Raw genomic sequence first — 22,731 nt, forward strand, 5'->3', positions numbered from 1 at the left:
TGCTGACGTTTTCTTCTATTTGAGAAGCATTCATTTTATGCTCTTTGTCATTTAACAACTTAATGTATAGGTTATAATACTCTGCGTTACTACTTTCATGAATAAACACTCTCGGTAAATAATCTGATCGCGTTGTTTGTGGTGGTCCATTATAAATCGGCACATTCAACAGCCAACCCAGCACGTTCCTGATCAACGAATTATATGTGTAGATATATCAACGGCGTAATTGGATGCCGAAGAATCCCACGTTGATATCGATATGGCGGCACTCAACATTGGCTCGTATACCTTGATAGCAATCTTTGGTTCTTTTCCTGTTATTGATTTAATTCTACGATGAAGTTCATCATTAATTTGTTCTATTTTATATGATCATGCCGGAAAACAAACAACTTATATGATTGGGGCTTGCCCACCAGCTGCATCAGTTGAGGTTTTATGCGAGAATACCAACGAATTATTAGAGTCTAATCCACCAAATGATTTTTCACTGATATTTGGCCAACTATAATAAAGTCGTAACTGTGCAAGTACGATTTCAAGTGTCCGACCAATGGGAGCTCTTATCGATGTTGGAAAACCAATATCGAATTATAGATGTGTTGACGTTGTTGAATCATTGTAGTCGTCGGCGGCGTTGTGTTAGCGATGATCAGTTCTAGTCGCGTGGTTATTTCTACGGTCATTATTATCTGCTCGTCGGATTCCAAATGTGGCGCTGCTAACGTTGGTGCTGGTATGTTTGCATTGATGGGATACCGATAATAAATATCACTAATTGCGAGAGATTCATCGCCTGATATTGGACCATCGCTTAACCCCACTGACAGTATCGGTGATATATTCATACACGCATATATCTTAGCGTAAGTTATTTCTGTGTGCTGGTGTAATATTTTACTGGTTCATGTAGATATTTTTCGCGATAATATTGAGTATATCAACAACACAGACAACAACACTGATTCCAAATACGGGCGGTATCACGTGTGTCGCTGATAATGTGCCAATTAACGTCGTTGTTTTAGCGACCAGCAAGGAAACCGCGTATACAATATTGTTGATGACGATGATTCATCTGCGAAATATTTTTTGTCTTATCGTATGCTCGTCGATGATTTCTTTCAGCTATTCCTTGCACGCGTATGCTTGATTATACCAAAAGGATTGTGTTGGATTTATTATGGTATATACTAAGTTACCAATTGAAGTGTTTTCGCGACGAATTCCAGACACTATCAATATGTCGTTGCTGTTAGGGTTTTGTCTTCTGGATCCATTATGAATGTTTCCTCGGTATTCTGATTTAACATAACTGAGACGGTTCCGGAAAATCTATCGGTGGAATAACGCCATAGAAATATCGTGAATATCCCAAATTTAATGGAGCTAAACACGAAGGGCCTGTACACTCAGTTGACCTGAGCGGTATGTTTGATGGAGTTGTTTTGCAGCGACCATGTTGCCGATCCAGACGCTACAGTGTATACTGAGTTGACGAGTGGAGTTGCATGAACAACACGATCTTGAAGCGCTTCGATTTTTTCAGGAATTGCAGCGAGCTTAATGTCGACGACCGTTGGATTTCCCAACCATTTAATAATGGTTTTATTAGTTTTTCTACGAAAGTTTACAAACGCAATTACATGATTAGTATATTCAGCTCTGAACGTGGATAATCCATCATTGCTTGTTGTTAACGAGGTTATCATTTGGATGTCGCTGTTGTCCACGTATTTCTTGGCTACAGCGTCATTGTTTGATGTTGGTTCTCTCAAATTAGCTATGCTTTTTCCGCTCATGTTGAGATCGCCAGTCATTGTATCACCGGTTTTTAGCAACGTACTTACTGATCTCAGTTCTGATCGTGGTGTTGTTGCTATCTTCGTATTTTTTGTTGGCACTTCATCGTTAGATTTTGGTTCTCTTGCATTGATAATTTTATTTCTGCTCATGTTGAGATCGCCATACATTATATCCCCAGTACTTCTTATACGCTCAGTAATCTGTCCAATGATAGTTAGAAGTGATCCCTTCGAGTTTTGTAATTTTACCGGTTTTTGTTAACACCAATAAGTTATCTTTGGTCTCGCCTGGAACTCCCAGAATAATATATGTCAACGAGATATTGCTCGTCTTTAACCGTCATTGCTGATCCTTAAAAGTAACATTTTCATTTGAGTCAACATCTGCAACTTCATCTCGTGTCGCATATTTTGATAAATCAATGTCACTGGGACTTTTGTGAGCAACAGATCTTCCGTAAATATCTACCATTATAAACCATTAACCTGTTTAAAACGACTGCTGTACGACATACTCTAGCTCGGTTATAAAATTTTCTTCGGAAAACAGTAATATTCAGTTTCTCAAAGTTTTCAAGTAAATCGGGTGCTGAATATGTTACTTCAACCGTCTTCCGCTTACCAACTTTGAGAATAAAAGTGTCTTGCGGAGATTCTATACTCGTTTCATGATCACCCAACTTGAATTTTACTTCAACGCCATGTAAATATACTCTATCATAATATACTCTGAAATCCTCCACGGTTTTATAACTAACTCATGATACTGATGTTCAAATATACCCCTCTATTGTCTCCTTTTGGTCACTTGTATATAGAGCGACACTATCCTTTAACTTAGTAATTTCATATTCATCGAGCATAAAACCACTCTTACAAATTACCTCATTATTCTAGTATACATAACAATTATCTTGTCGTTTATCTCTTTAATCTTATTATCAAATCTCATATTGATCAGCGTCCAACTAAGTCCATTAGCAACTGGCGATACTCTACCGAGTTCTTGATCAATATTAATAACTATATTCTGTATATTATTTAATTCTCTTTGAAGTTCGTTTATCTTTCCATCCAATCCTTGAACTGTTGCTGATATTCCTGCGAGCGTTCTGTTAATCGTTTCGATTGAGGTTTTAACGCCTACTGTATCACTGAGCTGAGTGCGAAGTTCAGTGAACTTACTGTGGTGGGTATTGGGTTTCCCAAAAAATCATGGGCAAACTGAAGAAGAATCTGATATTTTCTAAAATGTATCGTAAACTCGGTTTCATGAAAATCATACTCAGACCGTAATATGGTTAATCTATCACTTGTTGATATTAACGAAGTCCTTATCGCGATATTACCATCGTCCACGTACTTCTTCGTTGCAGAGTCATCGGCTAATTTTGATTCTCCCGAACCAGCAATTAGATTTACAGTCATGTCGAGTGAACCGGTCATTGAACCACCTGATATGGGAACATATCTACGAAATTCGGCAATTGACATATTCGAGATATTTTGTTTTCCGTCGCCGGTAAATACCACGATGTTATCGATGGTTGCACCTAAAACTCGCAGGATATTATCAGCCCACTTAATATTTCTCGTCTTTAACCGTCCTTACTGATCCTGAAAAATAACAACTTCGTCCGAATCAACCCTGCTGAGACGAAAAAGATCAGCAAATTCATCTCGCGTCACGTATGTGGATAGATCACCTTCACCTGGACACTTACGTATGGCTCATCTTCCGTAAATATCTACCATTATAAACCATTAACCTGTTTAAAACGACCACTTGTGTATTTGTGCACGACTTTATGCGGCGGCACACCATCGTCGGTTGTCCATGATGACCTTGACACATTGTTAAGTACCAAAGCACTTTGGTCCGCATATTCGTGGATCCGTTATTGTCTGTGTTAATATGTCACTGGCTAAGCCACTATATCGTAAAACTTTGCTCAGTGGTGTCAATCCATACGTATCGAAATAAACAACTCCACGTAGATCAATCGCTTATGCAACCCAAAGAGTATCTGGACCGGAACGTCCATCGAGATTAATAATACCTGTTTCAACACGATTTGGTTTTTCCGGTATTTGATAACGCATGAAAAAAAAGACTCCAAAGTTTTCTTATTTTTAATCCCCGAGCAGCATCAAGCAAATCAAAAGTGGATATGTGGAGTTTTAGCAAAACGTCTTCGGCAACCTTAGACCTTGACTATACCGCGTCCCTGGTAATCTTAGACCGAGTCCTTTCTTGAGTTATTCACGCCGCGCCTTGTTGTTTTTTCAGGGCCATACCGGCAACTGTTTCAACATCACCAAGTGAAGCTGCTTTTGGAACAGCTAAGCAGCTGATGAATTAGCACTGGTAACGCCGTTCGAAACGAAACTATACCGTGGGTTTTTGTTGTGTCACTGATCGCATTCGCAGAAACGTCAAGTCTTACACCAGTTCTTGATTTCTCGGCGTCATTGTAGTGTTTGAGTTGACGTTAAGTCAAAGATAATATAGTTGGGCCCTGCAACGCCGCTGATTTCAGTTTTATGTTTGCCTCAGAAAGAGAGCAGCCGTTTTGGTTCATCGAGTGATGGTATCATTGTTGGCATCCACAACGAAGTTTTGTCAGTATTACTTTACAAGCATCACCAACAGGGCACCAGATTGCATTATCATCGGTAGCTTTTCTGACAAGTACAATTGTGCGTTTAGCACCGAAAATAACTTTTTTAACATTTTTGCAGAATCCAAAGATGGGAGATAGTGGACTTACACAAAAAAATATTTGCTATTACCGTTTACCATTGATCTCGGTGCTGCAAATGACAGCTTAAATTATGGATTGACGCTATGTAGTGTCGCAAAAGCAACAGCTAGTCGAGGTATCATTCCAGCTGGTTGAGGATCAGCTGCGTTAAACTGTGTTATTTGTACCATGGGATGATGCCTAAAGTCAGGCTGGTCAGAAGTGTGCTTTGTAAACATCATTGATGGACTGGTGGACCGTGAATGATCATCGGAATATCTTGCCAGACCTAGTATTGTCGTGGCAACTTCAACATTTTCCAGATATGATTCAATGTTTTTTCATTGATAATATTCGTGGCACTATTAAATAATGCCATAACACCATTATTAACAAAACCAAATCGATCTTCAGTTGCATATGATGTATCATCTGTTTTCAAAAGTCTTCTTTTTATCTCAATGAATGCCTCGGCGGGCAGAAAATATATGCTTCTATCCTGCACTTGTAGATCGATTCGTCCACGTATGTCAGGTACACGTGTATCATATGAATAATACTGATAATCATGCACTGATTCATCTTTGATGACTGGTGCGTCCATGTTAAATGCTGGATCAGATAGACGTTTGAAAATGTTATTATAATTTTTTGTTGTCTAAGGCGACGTTCCAACATTGATCAATATCGGTAACTATGACGGGACGGACCCCTACCCGCTATTAGGTTTGCGGTTATGTTTTTTTCTATCTCAGCTGCGGCTTGTTTTGTCAAAAATGGTCCACCACCTAATTATTTCAACCGCTCATTTGCATCTTGATTTATCATTTTACTGACACTTGGTGGCATCACTTCGATGCTGGATAGTTTTACTGGAATGCTAACTTCGGTGCTAGGTAGCTTTATTAGATGTGGTCAGAGCGCTTGCGTCTGCGTACTAATCGTGCGAGTCTGTCTTTGACCGCAGAAAATGCTTTACCAGCATGATTACCAACAGTGCCATTAGCATTATCATGATAAACATTGATGGCTTTCATATCTGTTTCACAATTGGAATAGCGTTTGGGACTTTCCTTCTAGAAAACCTTAAACAGTCTCTCCTAGTCCATCTCCGTAGATCATTTTGTAAACAGGTAATCGTGAATTTATCACCCTGACGCTTTCAGGTCTACTTTGGGCATTGTGTATAATCATGTTATTTTGTTATCGCCGATCTAATTGATACCTCACTGTAGTAATCGTAGGTAATTTCATCTATCAGCACCCGATAGATGCCCCTGTACATGACACCACCGGTAAATAAACGTTGACGAATAGCAGCTGCTTCACTGATGATTTCGTGGGAATTGTTGCATGTTCGTCTTCCACCAATCAAAATTTCTAGGCGATCAACATCAGCATGGATGTTATTGGGACAAACTTTATCTTGAATCACCGATGATTCAGAGATCCCGTTACCACCCTGTTTCCTACGACATCGATTGCGAGTGGCAAGACCTATTTCGCTTGCTGCGTCAGGTTGTTCTTTTTCCTGAATACCAGGTGGTCCGAATTGTGATCTTTTGGGTGATAATATATCTCCAAGTAATGGATTTTCAGCATCTACCCTCGCTCTTTTCTAAATCCTTCAAATGAAGGCTTATATTTTTTGTGATTTTGGTTATGCCATTGTATTCTCGAAACACAAAAAGAACCCACTTTGATTCTGGAACATCTGCGGACAAACTAGATATTCTGCAGCAACCGGTGTAGGTTTTTTTGAAGTTTCATAAAACCTTCTTCGGTAAGTCGAGAATGTGGTTTTTAACAGAACTTGGTTCTGGTTCAGCAGCAAGATCCCTCACGTCAACGATTTCATCACGAGCTTGTTCTATATCCTCTATTGCTCGCTGTGTTTTTTTTCTGTAATTGTGGTTGACCAGCAACTATATTTTCTGTATGTTTTCGGAGAATCTTTCTAGTTCTTTGAGCTCTTTTTACTGTTTATTTGGTTGATTTAGCTGTTTCTTCGGTTGATGTAGCTGTTTATTCAAACGACGGAAGATCTTTAGTGGCTTTTATAATTTGTTTAAATAACTGTTATGTACCATCTGTAAATTCCACATGAGCGTGCTGACGTTGTTTCAGTCCCTGTTTTACAGAATCACGGACTGGAAGATACTTTTTAACCGCATCCAGTTTTGTCGAGCTAATTTTGCCGTATATGAGATTCCATAGTAAGTACAGAATCACTCATTATTATTATTAAAACAAGTCAGAAGATATAAAAGGGTTTATTGTATATGCAGTATCGTAACGTATTTTCCAAATGCAACATATTACCAAGATCTCAATCATGCTAAAAATTTAGACATTGCAGCGATCACGCGACTGCTTTATTAATAACTCGCTGGGATTCCCACAACATAAATATCTGTTCATAGATACCACCTATTTTGACGCAGGCTATTTAGGAGCATTATTCTCTAGCATAGGGATGGCAGACCTGTTTGGCTTCACTAACTCTGCCTGTTGTTGTTGTTGAGTTTAATTATAGTAGCGTTCGCACAATTGTGCATGTGCCACTTTTTTCTGACTGCACCGCAGCCTGCTAGTTGTTCCTGGGGAAGGGGATGGTGCCACCTCCCCCAGGCTTTTATGGATTCAAGGAATCCTGATAGTAGTTTGGCCTCAATGTGTGGGTCCATAAAGGTCCCTACAGTTGAATGGTTGGCTGTCATTAGTGGGAAGGAGAGCTCGGGAACGGTCCTGCTTGCTTTACATCGCTGGTTTCTTGTCGCATTTGCTTTTCTTTTGTTTTTTTTTTTTTTTGTTTTTTTTTCGTTTTTTTTTTCTTCTTCAAAATGTTCTAAAAGGAGGGGGGGATGTTCTATGCTGTTTATAGAGGTTCTTAGTAGATATCATGTATGAAGAGAGATTTTCAAGGTTATTATGGGATTACTAGTCGAGGTGTTTAGGGTATGTTTCCTACGTTATGTTATTTATAAGTTTTTAGATATTACCTCTTTAAGTTATTTAGTAATTGATGTTTTTAGAGATTGAATGTTATTTATACTTTATTTAGCAAGAGACTGGAGTCCTAGCCGATTACACGGTTCGTTAAGGACATCTAGGAGAGGAATCCTAGCTGATTACTCGGTTCGTTAAGGACATCTAGGACATCCGATTTTGCGGTTTCCTTAGTTTTTTATAGGTGCTTCGTAAGTGAATTATTTATTAATACTTTTATAAAATTGAATGATATGTTATGGTTTTTTATGTGGTGGCTTCTAAATTTATTTAGCTAGTTACTGGGTCTTTTGGTTTTGTGGGGATAGTAATTATATTTTGTTCCTAAGTCCTGCTGAGTCTATGAATTGATTTATATTTTTATATGCTGATTGTTTATTTTTATTAGAGTCCATAAGTAACTCTGGGTATGTGTATGGTGATCCAATCTCTTTTTGGTTTTTGATAAATATTTTCCGAGCGGGTTGATATTTTGGGCATATATTAAATACGTGGTGTAGATCTTCGATGGTGTGGCAGTTAAAGCAGTTAATGGTTGCTGGTTTGGGTCCTATAAACCTTCCAAAACTGCTTGCTAGTTTAGTTTTTCCAGTTATTATCCTGTTTATGGTTTTCTGTTCTAAATAGGTACCATCAGGTAGCTGTATGTTCCTATCTACGTTTTTTGGGGTTTCATTGTGCTTTTTACCTTTTGTGGAGGAGTTCCAAAAATCTTGCCACGTTTGGTCTATATATGTTTGTGCGAAGCTTATTGCTTCTGTAGAGCTATAGTTAAGCTTGATAGAGTTTTGATCTCCTAGTTTGGTTTTTGCAACTTTGCTGTTTCGTTGCCAGAGATTCCAATGTGCGACGGTATCCACATGAGCTCGACTAATTGATGTGCTGTGGTGATATCGTCGATTAATTGGCATGCTCTGTCGAGGAATTGTTCCCTAGAGTGTGTATTGCGATTTTGGATCGATTTGATAACGCTTAGGGAATCGCTTATAATGACTACTTTAGGCATTAGGTATTAGGTATTTAGGTATCTGCCTGTTGACTACATATTCGAGTACGAATTTAGATATATTATTTTTTTCTCGGAAATAACGCTGTTTATACTGATACATTCTCTGTGAAAACCACCTACAGGTTGTCTAGTATTATGCATAAAAAGCCAGACTTGTTTCGCTTGACTAACTCTACCCGTGGACTACATATACGGATTATTTCTTTCCACTCGGCAATGTACGTAGTACGAATTTAGATATATTATTTTTTTTTTATTTTTGTAAATAACACTAGTTATGTATTTTATTTCAGCTGAATTTTCTACAATACGGGATAATTAGAAATTATCTGAAACGTTTTTGATTTATCATCAAAAACAATTATTTATATTAGGTTTCAACAAATGTGTTTCGAGCTGCGATAGTGTGGTGATAATATCGTTGGAATTCTAAACCATTACTGGTATACTTCGTCCATTCGATCCTCGAAATCGGCATATTGCTACGGGTTCAACTGAAATTATTATGGTGGCGGCCGTAGGCAAAGAGTTCGAAAGTCAACCAGAAAACGTAATGATAGCTGACAATTTGCGCATACCCATCACCAGTCGAAACTGGTGGTGTGCGGTTTCATACCACCTCGGGTTCGCCCGTGGATGGGTATGCAAAAAGTTTCAGAAATCTGTGCATATCCTGTTGAACGTAAAACTGTAGGTTGCGCGAAATTTATGGACAAACTTCTGAATTTCTTATATTTCGTTTCGTATCTAGGAATTCACCGAGGAACATGTCCATGTGACCATAAGGGGAAATACCATTCCCCACCCCTTTTTGGTAAAAATAGACCGCAGAGGTAAAGAGCCCAAAAATAGCCAGAGATAAATATAGCCAGACATACATGAAAGATACAGCCAGAAATGCATATGGAAAAACAAAGGCTCACTGAAAGATATCCCATGAAGGCATCCAATAAAGGCAGAAATTGTAAAAGTGAGAAAACCTCATTGAAGGGTACCCTATGAATGGATATAAAATGGCACAAACAAATATAACTGGCATTGAATTGGCAACTAAACTGGCACAGACAAAAGGCTCAGCCTCTACAGTCTATTTTTCCTTTTTTGATTAAAAATTATAATAATTAAATATACGATGATTGATTACTGAAATAAAGACTTTACACTATTTTCCCCCTTGCTATGTTCTACATATCAAATAGAAATATTCACAGTTTATAACGCATAAAAAGCATCACGATGTGTCACATGTTGTTTATGTTACTGTTCGTTGTTCATGCCAACGGTTATATTTACTTTTTGCGTCATTTTTTGGCACCCATGTCTGGCCGCGATTCGGTCAGTTGACCACTTCTTGCTGCTGTTTCCGAATGAATTGCAGTGGTGTTTTGAATGAATTCCAATCTTAAATTTGCTGATGTGATCGTAGTCTTGATGTATCATAATAATTTAGACCAGAATGTCTTTGAACGAATTTTCAATAACCCGAAAATATTGCTTTTGTTCAGAATGTCAATCATCACTTAGTTATTCTAATACATAAATTAGATAAATATTTCCTCTCAAATTATAGCTAATTACAGCTAAAATTTACTCCACAAAGATTGACGTTAAGAAAGTGTTAGGGATGTCCCGCTTGTCAGGTGGCGCTTTGTTTAGTTATCATTATCTAGGAGCTGATCGACCACGGTGTTATCGAGTAAATATTAACATACAATTTGAAATAAATGGATGGCTTTTTAATGATACAATTTCTCTTAGAAATAAAATTCCAAAATTTAAGCTAAAGGCAACTAGTCTTTCCTTTATACCGAAGAAACAAGTTTCATCAGAACGAACTCATTTGATCAGCATGCTTGCGAAACCTGGTTGCTTCCGGTCCTTCCAAATTCATTGTCGGTAGCAGATCAGAGTCGCCGTATTCCTTTTACTCTTCTTTCTATCTCTTCAGCCTCATCCGGGTCAACAACGGTAACTCTGTTGTCCTCTCTCTTTCCCATTGTATGGTGCACATTTATAACTAGTTTTGCTGTTACAAATAAATATATAATGCGCAATAATTCTCAGGCTTCTTGCTTTTGGGATCGGACAATATTCCCCACTCTTGGCACGTCAGATATCATCTTATTGTAACTCAACAGAACTACATCTAATATGGGTCAGTTCGCAAACTGATACACACAGAACCCTATTATTATAAAATTAATGTCTTATTCCTAGCTGCTAGACGCATTCGTAATTAGAATCATGGCATGACTAGACATCTCAGTAAAAAGTAATGCACCCCTATATTGTATGAATCACTAACTAAACGATGTCGGTAGGCATGATCCGGTTTCTCAATCGAAAGAATTCACAACTGTGTTGTCTGCATTAATTGATAAATAGTAATTCGTTGTCATAGACATAGTAAAATCAGTTTTTAGTATACATGATACGTATCATTTAAAAAGATAAATTCACATATTCAGACGATTTGAATCAAACATAATGCATGAACGTTTTATGATACATGATTCCTATGCCATCTAAACGAGAAAATTAGAACAAAGTGATATCTATGAAATATTTTATGACATCCGTAAAATACATGAGTTATAAGACATTCAGGACAAATGAATGCAACAGTTAACTTCTGAACAAGGAAAACTGAAATATGAATTTAAAACGAATAAATGCAACAAATAATTAAAAACCTTATATCAATGAACATATTGTAGGCGATTGATATATGCCTTGTTCTTTCTGAGAATAGATCTCTTTTATATGAAGCAGAATGTCACTTTTCCGTGTCCCTCACATCCAAGCACATTTCCCTTAGACAATTTTTAAGTTGAAAAGATTCTTGCTATTGTTCCTCGGAGTCAGGCTTCCACAAAAAAACCTGGACTGACGGAACTTTCATAAAAAAATACTTAAAACATTGAAATTCGTCCGAAAAACGCACGCCTTTGTTTCGTTTAGCACTTAGAATTCATTTAATCTAACCGCAACAAAAATTTAAAACACATCAAAGTCAGAATAATACTCTGTACTCCGCCTTGTGTACTTGTGTACTTCTTGGCTTTCGAAACTAGTTATCCGATATCCAGACGAATACAACTGACTTCTTCCTATGATTACACTAATCAGGAGTCAAATCTTTTATCTTAAGGGTGATTAACCCATCCGTATAGCTCGTTCTCTAATTCCTGTGACAAATATAATTATAAAACAGGGTTACCTTTCCTAGAAACTTCTTCGTTGAAATACATTGTTAATTTATTTCTTAGATTTTCTGCGATTCGTATCGAGTATCCAGGAAGTTGGGATTTTAAAAAAAATTGAATACGAAACAAAGTATGAAATCTGAGGTAGTCCAATAGTTTTACCTACCAGAAACACAGCTTTAACATGTATTGTGAATTATGAATAGTTTTGAATGTTTAAGGGCCTTTTTTAGGAACCTACCTCGAGCTAATGTCTCCGGGATCTTGCTGGTGACATTAATATACATCCTGGCAAATATCTCCTATTTCACCGTCCTGACAGCAGATGAACTCCTGGAGTCCGATGCTGTTGCTGTTGTAAGTTGGATTTTGAATATAATATCTACACGTCAGCACGTTAAAGGTCGTATATGAATACATTCTTGATATTCTTATTGCGTTTTGAACTGATATATATATATATATATATATATATATATATATATATATATATATATATATATATATATATATACCAAGTTTCTGCTGTCATGGAATTAGTTTTCAATCACGTTTTTGTGGTGCGATTATACGTCGTCATCATCATCATCATCATCATCGTCATCGTCATCATCATCATCATCATCATCATTTCCTTCCATAGATGATTGCATACCATACTAATTATGTAGAATGCATCATTGTATTGCAATAAAAAAAACTTTCCGAAAAAAAAGAATAAATAAATTAACAAACAAAAACTGAAGCAAACACTAGTATATACAAATACTCAAAAATGTAGTCAAACTATCCAACCTGACCTCATATGGTCAATAAATATGCCAAAAAAAACAAACATTAGTAGACCGTAGAAGCGTAAATTTAATTCTACACACAAAAATGTAAAGTTACATGTGTTACGATTATCAAAACACAGTTTATTAAGCTATAAACTGAAATGCTATATCCAAAATTATATCCATGATAAATTTTTCATCCTCTGTGTAGAATGTCTATAATAAGTAATAGAAGTTACAGAAATCTATTCTACACAGAAAAATGTCAAGAGACGTGTGGTACAAGTGGTACAACACAGTTTGTCTATGCTATAAAATGGAATGCTAAATAAAAATGATTGCATTATATCCATCATAAATTTAGCTATTCCAGTAAATAACATACTGTCTCAGCTATACAAGTAAATACCTTTCTGTCTTAACTATTCAGGTAAATACCTTACTGTCTCAGCTATGTAAGATAATCTCTTACTGTCTTTGCTGTACACGTACATACCTTACTGTCTCAGCTATACAAGTAAATACCTTACTGTCTCAGCTATGCAAGTTAATACATTACTGTCTTACCTATGCAAGTAAATACCTTACTGTCCTAGCTATACAAGTATATACCTTACTGTATTAGCTATACAAGTAAATACCTTACTATCTTAGATATTCAAGTAAATACCTTACTGTCTTACCTATACAAGTAAATCCCTTACTCTCTTTCCTGTTGCAGTAAGTACATTACTGTTTTAGCTATATAAGTAAATCTCTTACTGTCTTAGCTATACAATTAAATACTTTGCTGTCTTACCTATACAAGTAAATACCTTGCTGTCTTACCTATACAAGTAAGTACCTTACTGTCTCTGCTATTCAAGCAAATACATTACTGTCTTAGCTATACATGTAAATCCCCTACTGTCTTACCTATACAAGTAAATCCTTTACTGTCTTAGCTATCCCAGTAAAGACATTGCTATCTTAGCTATACAAGTAAACCCCTTACTGTCTTAGCTATTCCATTAAATAACATGCTGTCTCAGCTATACAAGTAAATACCTTTCTGTCTTAGCTATACAGGTAAATATATTACTGTCTTACCTATACAAGTAAATGGGGCCCCGAGTGGCCGAGTGGTCTCAAGCGCTCTCCGTTACGGATCACTGCCATCTCACCTCTATCTGCGTGGGTTCGAGTCTTGGATTCGGCCAATGTTGGTATGTGAGAAAGCTTGCCAGTAGCTTCTCGTGGGTCGGTGGTTCTTTCCGGGGTTTTCCCGGGTTCTTCCTCCACCATTAATACTGGCCGCCATGTATAGCCTATCGTGTGCTGAAAAATGGCGATAAACCCCACAACAACAACAACAACAATACAAGTAAATACCTGTCTTACCTATACAAGAAAGTACTCTACTGTCTTAACATGTTACCTCGAAGATATCGCAGTAGCTGCTCGTCTTCTGCGCTAAATAACTTAACATGTAGGCTTACTGGACGTTGTCAATCAGGGCATCCCAGAATCAGTTTCTGAAACTCAACATATATGGACATGAGATACAAATATGCTGTATCGGGTCTATATACAAATTCTCACACAGAATACACACAAGGAACAATGATTCTACAACATTAGCCATGGTCAAGCTATGATATACCTTCATGTGTAAGCTATACTGTCTTAGCTATACAAGTAAATCCATTACTGTCTTACCTATACAAGTAAATCCTATACTGTCTTACCTATACAAGTAAATCCATTACTGTCTTACCTATACAAGTAAATCCATTAATGTCTTACCTATACAAGTAAATCCATTACTGTCTTACCTATACAAGTAAATCCATTACTGTCTTACCTATTCAAGTAAATCCTACAGAAGCGTAGCTGGGGGGGGGGTGGGCAGGGGGTACATATGTCCCCGGGCGCCAAGGTACAGGGGCGCCAAAATGAGGCTTACAACGTTACATTATAATAAGTAAACAAGGGTAATATTCAAAAATGTGATTAAACGGGGAGGGGGCTGGGGCGCCAATTTTATAGTTCGTCCCCGGGCGCAAAATATCATAGCTACGCCTCTGAAATCCTATACTGTCTTACCTATTCCAGTAAATACATTATTGTCTTAGCTATACAAGTAAGTACTCTACTGTCTTACTTACAGAAATTAATCTCTTACTGTCTTACCTATACAAGTAAATACCATACTGTCCCAGCTATACAAGTAAATACCTTACTGTCTTACTTATACAAGTACATTCCTTACTGTCTTAGCTGTACAAGTAAATACCTTACTTTCTTAGCTATACAAGGAAATACCTTACTGTCTTACTTATACAAGTACATTCCTTACTGTCTTAGCTGTACAAATAAATACCTTACTTTCTTAGCTATACAAGGAAATACCTTACTCAGCTATACAAGGAAATACATTACTGTCTTACATATACAAGTAAATCTCTTATTGTCTTAGCCACACAAGTAAATACCTTACTGTCTCAGCTATACAAGTAATTACATTACCTTCTTAGCTAGACAAGTCAATACCTTGCTGTCTTACCTTAACAAGTAAATACCTTACTGTCCTAGGTATACAAGAAAATACCTTACTGTCTTAGCTATACAAGTAAATACCTTACTGTCTTACCTATACAAGTAAATCCCTTACTATCTTAGCTATTCCAGTAAATACCTTACTGTCTTACCTATACAAGTAAATACCTTACTGTGCTAGCTATACAAGTAAATACCTTACTGTCTTACCTATACAAGTAAATACCTTACTGTCTTACCTATACAAGTAAATACCTTACTGTGCTAGTTATACAGGTATATACCTTACTGTCTTACTTATACAAGTTTATCCCTTACTATCTTAGCTATTCCAGTAAATACCTTACTGTCTTATCTATACAAGTAAATCCCATACTGTCTTATCTTATTTTTTGCTGATAGTCACGATCCATGTATCTAAATAAATATGTGAAAATCTGTTTTCCAGCATTGGAAAGTAACAGTTCCAGTCTCGTCATAGTATCGTTCATCTAGACATCACGTTAATTCGTTGAGATTTCAGCCTCAGTCACCCAATGAAACTGCAAAATATGACATCATTTCATCATCGCAATATTGTATTACGTCACCTCTTGACATGAGAAATTCAGATAAAGAGTTAGGCATATGTGGATTCATTAACTGGGATATGGCGACTTAAATTAAATCACGCCGAAATACAATAAATACGTACTTTAAGTGACACCTTTATATTTCAGTACATAAATCAATTGAAGTTGTTCATAATGAAATTGTTGGTGTATTTTTTTCATTTTGTTTAAAGTATATATTTAAAAAATATTGTTTGATATTATACTTAAAACGTCTGGTTATCAGTTAGCTAGCTGGTTTCCGTTGTTTTGACCAACGTTTTAAGTCATGGTCATATTATTACCACAGATTACTATATACCGTCCTTCGCGAGTAATAGACGATATTCTATTCTGTTTTATGGATTTTATGCCAGAGACCGTACTAGAAATAGTAAGTGTCATTTTAAATAAATTATATTTACGTACTAGAAATAGTATTAAAGTGCCATTTTAAATAGATTATATTTACGTACAAGAAATAGTAAGTGCCATTTTAAATAGATCATATTTACGTACTAGAAATAGTAAGTGCCATATCAAATAGATTATATTTACGTACTAAAATAGTAAGTGCCATTTTAAATAGATAAATAGTAAATTCCTTTTAAAATAGATTATATTTACGTTCAACTATAGTTTACTGAGTCTTCTGTTTAGCATGAGGATATGGATACATAATTTACATCAATTATTTTATCGCAGGACTGGGGTAAAGGAGTACTTGGTGTGGCATGGTATATCATCCCAGTGTCTGTTTTGTTTTCCACCTTCGGGGCGGCTAACGGGTTCTGTTTTGCGGGTAGTAGGTATATTAAAATTTATTTATTCGTTTACTTTCTTCTGTGACATCTTTTCCATAGACTGATAATTTCAATCAGCTCCATTATTATTATTATTATTTTTTAAATAATCGCTTATTTTATATTTATAATAATTACGATATTCATATTTGCATATAATTTCTTTGGTTTAAAAGTTTATTCGTTCTTTACTTTCTCGACGTCATCATAGAATTTGTTTCCTCCAAATATAGTAAACTCGAGCAGGCAATGACTTAAATGAAAGTAGTCAAGAAACTAATGAAAAAGGAAAACAGTCTTTCTTTTTTAACCTAAAGCATACTTTAATTTTGCTGTACTTTTAAAAAGTTGTTTGTTTGGATACTTTTGCTAAAGGTATACATACCTTTGATTTCGTCTTCTCTCCGAATAATTTGCTTTCTTTTACGTTAATAATATTTGTAAATGGATGTTATCTGATGTTTATTTTCAATATAAAATATTTCACATTTTCTATGAAATATTATAAAAACATGTAACCTGTTTGCCACAATATGTGGTTAATTGCAACTGTCTAACCATTAAATATGTCAAAATGAATAAATTCAGGTGCTTGTTAGTGTGCAAATATATTATTTATTTCAGAGTTGTGTATTGTGCCGCCAGAGAGGGCCATCTGCCAGAAGTTCTCTCCTACGTCCACTGTAAACGATACACGCCAGTACTTTCCATCATCTTCACGGTAAATATCGCGCAACAATCTGGGTATCTAGTACCCACTGGTGGCAGAAGTGGTAGTTATAGGGGACATATATGTAAACGTATAGCCTAGGGTAGGATCAGCGGAAACAACAGTAGCAAATATAATGGTTATGTAGTGTTTGTGTAGCAGTAGCAGCGTAATAGCAGCATCGGCAGTAGTAGGAAGAGAAAGAAGTAGAGGTTGTTGATATCATTGCTGCAGCTATTATAGTAGTGGTACGAGTAGCAATGGTACTGACTGAGATTTTTGTCAAGGCCATGGTTGTTACAATGATGTAAATGTTTTTGGTCTTGTTTTTTATTGTCTACGTTGCTTCGCAGCATAATTTTGAAAAATAAACCTATAAATTTAATCAGTGTTTCTGCCGCAAAGACAAATATATGCGTGGGTCGGTGGTTCTTCCTGGGGTTTTCCCGGGTTCTTCCTCCACTATTAATACTGGCCGCCATGGATAGCCTATCGTGTGCTGAAAAATGGCGTTAAACCCACAACAACAACAAATATATGCATATGTATAAATGCTTGCCAAACAAATCAATATTCACCTTCACAAATGCATTGCATTTAGATGAGTCGAGTGAACACGAAATCAAACGTCGTCTGTTAACATTCAGGTAAAACTTCTAGAATTAAATTAATATTGTGTTACTAACCGATTCCGCTTGGTTTATGCATATATCACTTGATTATAGATCGAAAGGTCTATCAAACGATTCTTGCCAAAAGAGATTTTTAAAAAAAATTAAATTCACCTCCTTGTACAGAAAAGTCACTGCTCTACAATTAGAAAAAATATAAGCTCGTGGGATAGGAAAGAAATTGAAATATGGGTACAAAATAAAAGGCATACCATAACAACAAAAATCCGCGTGACAAATTTTGTATTGTTAGGTTCCTGAACTAGCGCGGGTGAAACATTCACTATATGTACGCGGAATTCTTACTAGGTTGTCACATTGGGCTGCCTAAGTCTAATTAATCATTTGAGGAGCATTGAGTGTCGATAGAGATTTGCTGTAAAGAAAACTCGGCATCTTCCATAGAATCAGTAAGCAACACTTTGAATGCTTAACGATGAAATACTGTACAAGATCAAGACGTGGTGGGCCAGAAATCTTACATGCTCAGTATGCAGGCTGATAAAGTCGGATTGAATACCAAAGGTTGTTATCGCCGGGGGAGATAAGCACCAACTTTCCTTGGAAATCTCCCAATGGATTAATCATTTGAGGAGCATCGAGTGTCGATAGAGATTTGCTGTAAAGAAAACTCGGCATCTTCCTGAGGGTGGAAAGTGATGCAGTTCAGATGTTTGTAAAACAAAAATATAGATGTTTATAGCTTTTACTGCTGGAACAATAAAGATTGGCATGAATTTTTTTCAATGGCATTTAGCTATAATTTATGAATATTACCAGTAGAATAATTTGAAAATTTGGTTCATTACTAGCTCAGTTAGACTTAACGATCAAACTTATGAATAGACCCACTATAGATGGGGACCACACTAAGTATACGCATTCGTTTTTATCACAGGACAAAGCTTATAAATATATGAAACATAGGTGAAACTGATAATGCTGTTGATCGTTTATTCGACATTTTAATACCACATTTGGAACGAAATAAACGAAAACTCAAGATGGTTATTTGACAGGATGTAATATTAAAACTTATATATATATATATATATATATATATATATATATATATATATATATATATATATATATATATATATATACGAACAGCTTAGCAGACTTGGATTTGGATTTTTTAACGTATCTTTATCAATTGTTCAGTCATATCGCTACGATTCCCTTTAATTTAAATTTAAAAGAAAAAACACGGACGTGGGATATAAAGTGTGACAGTTTATAGTGATATCTAGCAATGGTGCATCATGCCGGAGACCTGTAACATGACGTCCCACCCAGTCACATTATCCTGACACCAGGCCGACCAGTCCTAACACTAATCTCTTAATGCTGGGCGCCTAGTGAGGCAGCTGTTAGTACCATTTTTCTAAGTCTTTGGTATGACTCGGCCGGGTTTCGAACCCACAACCTCCCTTATCCGAGGCGGACGCTTTAACCACTAGGCCACCGGAGCAGTAACAACTTAGAAGAAGTTTATTTATAAATCTGACATGAAATCAATTTTACCCGTCGCTCAACAATAAAGATTAAAAAACAAACCCACTAGGCAAAGAAAATACAATTAGATACAATAATTAGTTTGACAGATGTCTACTAAAACTATAAGACATTACGAAATTAAAACATTAAGTTAAATAGTTGCACCATCTTTGTTAAATCTGTGATAATAAATTAAATAGAAAGAGAAGGAAGTGTTAACATGATAGTCATGTTTCATTAATTGTATCCTAGTGAATACAAAGATGGACGGAATCTCTATGTTATAATCAGACATTTCTGACAGAAATAAGGATGTAGAAAGACTTAAATAATTTACGAACACCAGACAAATTTTCTGAATAGTTAAACCTAAGTTGGTTGGAGGATTTAAAATCCCATTTTTCAGCACATGATAGTCCGAACATGGCTGCCAGTATATTTGGTTCTGAAGAACCAGGGACCACCTCGCGACGAAACACCGACCCACGGGAAGCTACTGGCAAGATTTCTAACACACCCACATTGGCCGAGCCCGAGACTCGAAACCACGCAGACAGAGGTGAGATGTCAGTTACCTACAAAGTTGAGTGCCTTAGACCACTCGGCAGCCCCGGGACCCCACAGACTAAACTATACTTTGGATAACTCAATTGAGATAATGCATTAAGAATGTACAGTTGTAATATTTATAATCTGTCAAAATAAATTAAATGTTCCCAATCTATTTAATGTGATTTCACAGTGCCTTCTGCCAACTATATCCGTGAAAAGAATATATATATATATATATATATATATATATATATATATATATATATATATATATATATATATATATATATATATATATATATATATATATATATATATATATATATATATATATATATATTGTAACTTCATCATTAAAGGGCTGGACAAAATTATGAAGTTTAAGTAGTCGTTGTTTATTAGGTTGTACGTATTTCGAGGTTCGCAGATGAATCGGGATAATTATATGCATTATCATGAGTAGATTCATAAAGCATATCCGGATTATTTAAAATAACTCACTATGCCTCGTTCTCCTCGTTCTTTTTTAAAATAATCCGGTGTTTTTTATTCTTCTTTAAATGCTTTACCCAATTATAATACGCTAGAAGAACTACTACCAAATGTCTAATTCAGCCATCCAAAATACTACTGTTAGCTAAAGGGAGCAAACACTTGTCAGCTGACCTATGTGGCGGTCAGGGAAAGTGATTTCCCCTCATGTATAAGAATTAGCGGCAAATTCTAAGAACCTGACAGTTAGTACTTCTGCTGGGGCCCCGAGTGGCGAAGTGGTCTGAAGCGCTCACCGGTTCGGATCACTTCCATCTCACCTCTGTCTGCGTGGGTTCGAGTCTCGATGTCGGCTAATGTGGGTACGTGAGAAAGCTTGCCAGTAGCTTCTCGTGGGTCGGTGATTCTTTCCGGGGTTTTCCAGGGTTCTTCCTCCAATATGTATACTGACCACCATGTATAGCCTACATTGTGCTGAAACATGGCGTTAAACCTTACAACAACAAGAATAACTACAGCTACTACTACTACTTCCGCATGATCTCGTCACGAGAGACCTAGCAAAAGTCAGAATCTACGTTGGAGATATACCATCACAAGTTGGAGTTTTCCACTTCAAATAAAGTCTACTCCATCTATAATTCCAACTTTTTCTCTTCCTTGCCGACAAAGTTCTTTCTTTACAATTTGCTAACATTTTGTTGTCGTCACACATTTTGGTACTTGCACGGGGAGTCTTAGCGACTTCACATTCAATTCGGGATATAATTATTTTTATAAGCTCAAGTCTCTAGCTCTAATATAACTGATATATAGGTGTAATTCATTACGAACGAGTACATATTGATTAGTTTCTGTTCCAAGACATTCGTAGCGTCCGGGCGCCAACTTCAATGTTTTTACTTGTAGAAGCGGTCTGTAGGCTTTTCCCTACATGTGATTGCCTCATTACGGATATTGTCCAACATTCTTTGTACGTATCTATAACCGTGTCTCAGTTTCCATTTATGTGAAGGTGTCTGTGTGTTACTATGAGACTTGTATACATTTTTGTATTGCTTCGGCTCTGGTCGGACAAGTACGTGTCAGATTTTTATATACGGTTTACTCAGTCGCGTCATACTTATGCATGTTTATAAAGGCGACGCATGAGTCATGTTTATCTGTATAAGCATTCCGTCATATTTAAAGAGCACTTTGTCATTCATACGGGTAGCCTATCGACTTCACCAGTTAGGTTCGGGCTACAATATTTATATGCTTGCATGTATATATGCCTTTAAGAAACTCTAGTTTCCTTTACCACGGCATCCTTAGCATTGGAACGCCATGTTTCAGTGATTCTAAATGTACATGCCATCCTTGACCTTCCCTACAGGTATCATCGTCTGTTATAACTTTTTATTTTCCAGGTAGCCAGCATTAGTTATACCGCTGCGCCCACTCCATTCAAACAATACAACTGCAGACCCACATGTTTATACTTATCCTTGCAGGTGGAATTGTCATTATATTTTATCTGTATGCTTCACTGCTTTATCAATTTCCAAGTCAACTTTTTCAAGAATGAGCTCTCCACCGACATTGTGTTCTAAAGACAGGTGCAGGGCTACATTTGTATACGTTTCGATCTAATTGTCTTACAGATTAGAACTATGGGCAAAGCTCAGAAATGAACAGCTAAGGAAGAAGACGTCGCCAGCCTGCATGCTGACCTTTCTAAGTCAACTTTAACCAAATGTACTTCAGCCACGAAGCGCTGGACATTGACACACTCCGAAACAGCTCTGGCACCCAAGTCGTATCTGCTTTCAAAGTTGCCTCCTCGAGGTTCGACTCTATTTCTGTTGCCAAACAGCAAGGGACAGAGCTAAACAAACAGAAGTTCCCCTTCGCTTAGCAGACATACGGACCGGTTACGTTGATCAAACATCATGTAACCCGTCCCAATCTGACGATATCTCCCAAACGCGGATGGCCTATTCCCGTTGCGACCGATCTAGGCCTGGGACATATACTGGTGATTATGAAGGGCCAAACCAACAATATTACTGGCTCAATCACTAACAGCCCGGCTTCCAGTACGTAGAACTCGACTTATGCAGACATGTACAGGGACCAGTCTAGCTATGATGCCGCCTCATTCGGCATGATGTCAAGATTAATTCCTCACGTTTCAACAGATGTTGCTTCGTAATCTCTCTACTCTCTGCCACGAGAAAAGGCTCTTTACCCAGCGACTGTCTGGAAGTCACGGTTTCTAATTTAGGGCGTTCTATGAGTTTAGTGTGCGACAAACCTCATCACCCTTCGCTACCTAGGTC

The 22,731-nt window shown here is 36.8% G+C and overlaps 1 protein-coding gene across 3 annotated transcripts in view; it reads left to right on the forward strand.

The window, feature by feature from the left end:
- Positions 1 to 22,731, forward strand: part of LOC149782901 (b(0,+)-type amino acid transporter 1-like) — a 204,435-nt gene that overhangs the window by 154,917 nt on the left and 26,787 nt on the right. For all 3 annotated transcript variants that reach the window (XM_089934449.1, XM_089934451.1, XM_089934450.1), the window contains exons 8-10: positions 12,010 to 12,133; positions 16,386 to 16,489; positions 17,108 to 17,204. In XM_089934449.1, coding sequence (XP_089790575.1) covers positions 12,010 to 12,133; positions 16,386 to 16,489; positions 17,108 to 17,204 — 325 coding nt within the window. The remainder of the gene's footprint in view (positions 1 to 12,009; positions 12,134 to 16,385; positions 16,490 to 17,107; positions 17,205 to 22,731) is intronic.

This window comes from Sinohyriopsis cumingii, chromosome 15 (genome assembly GCF_028554795.1).
Source record: "Sinohyriopsis cumingii isolate HCF-2022 chromosome 15, ASM2855479v2, whole genome shotgun sequence".
In the NCBI taxonomy this organism is placed as follows: domain Eukaryota; kingdom Metazoa; phylum Mollusca; class Bivalvia; order Unionida; family Unionidae; genus Sinohyriopsis; species Sinohyriopsis cumingii.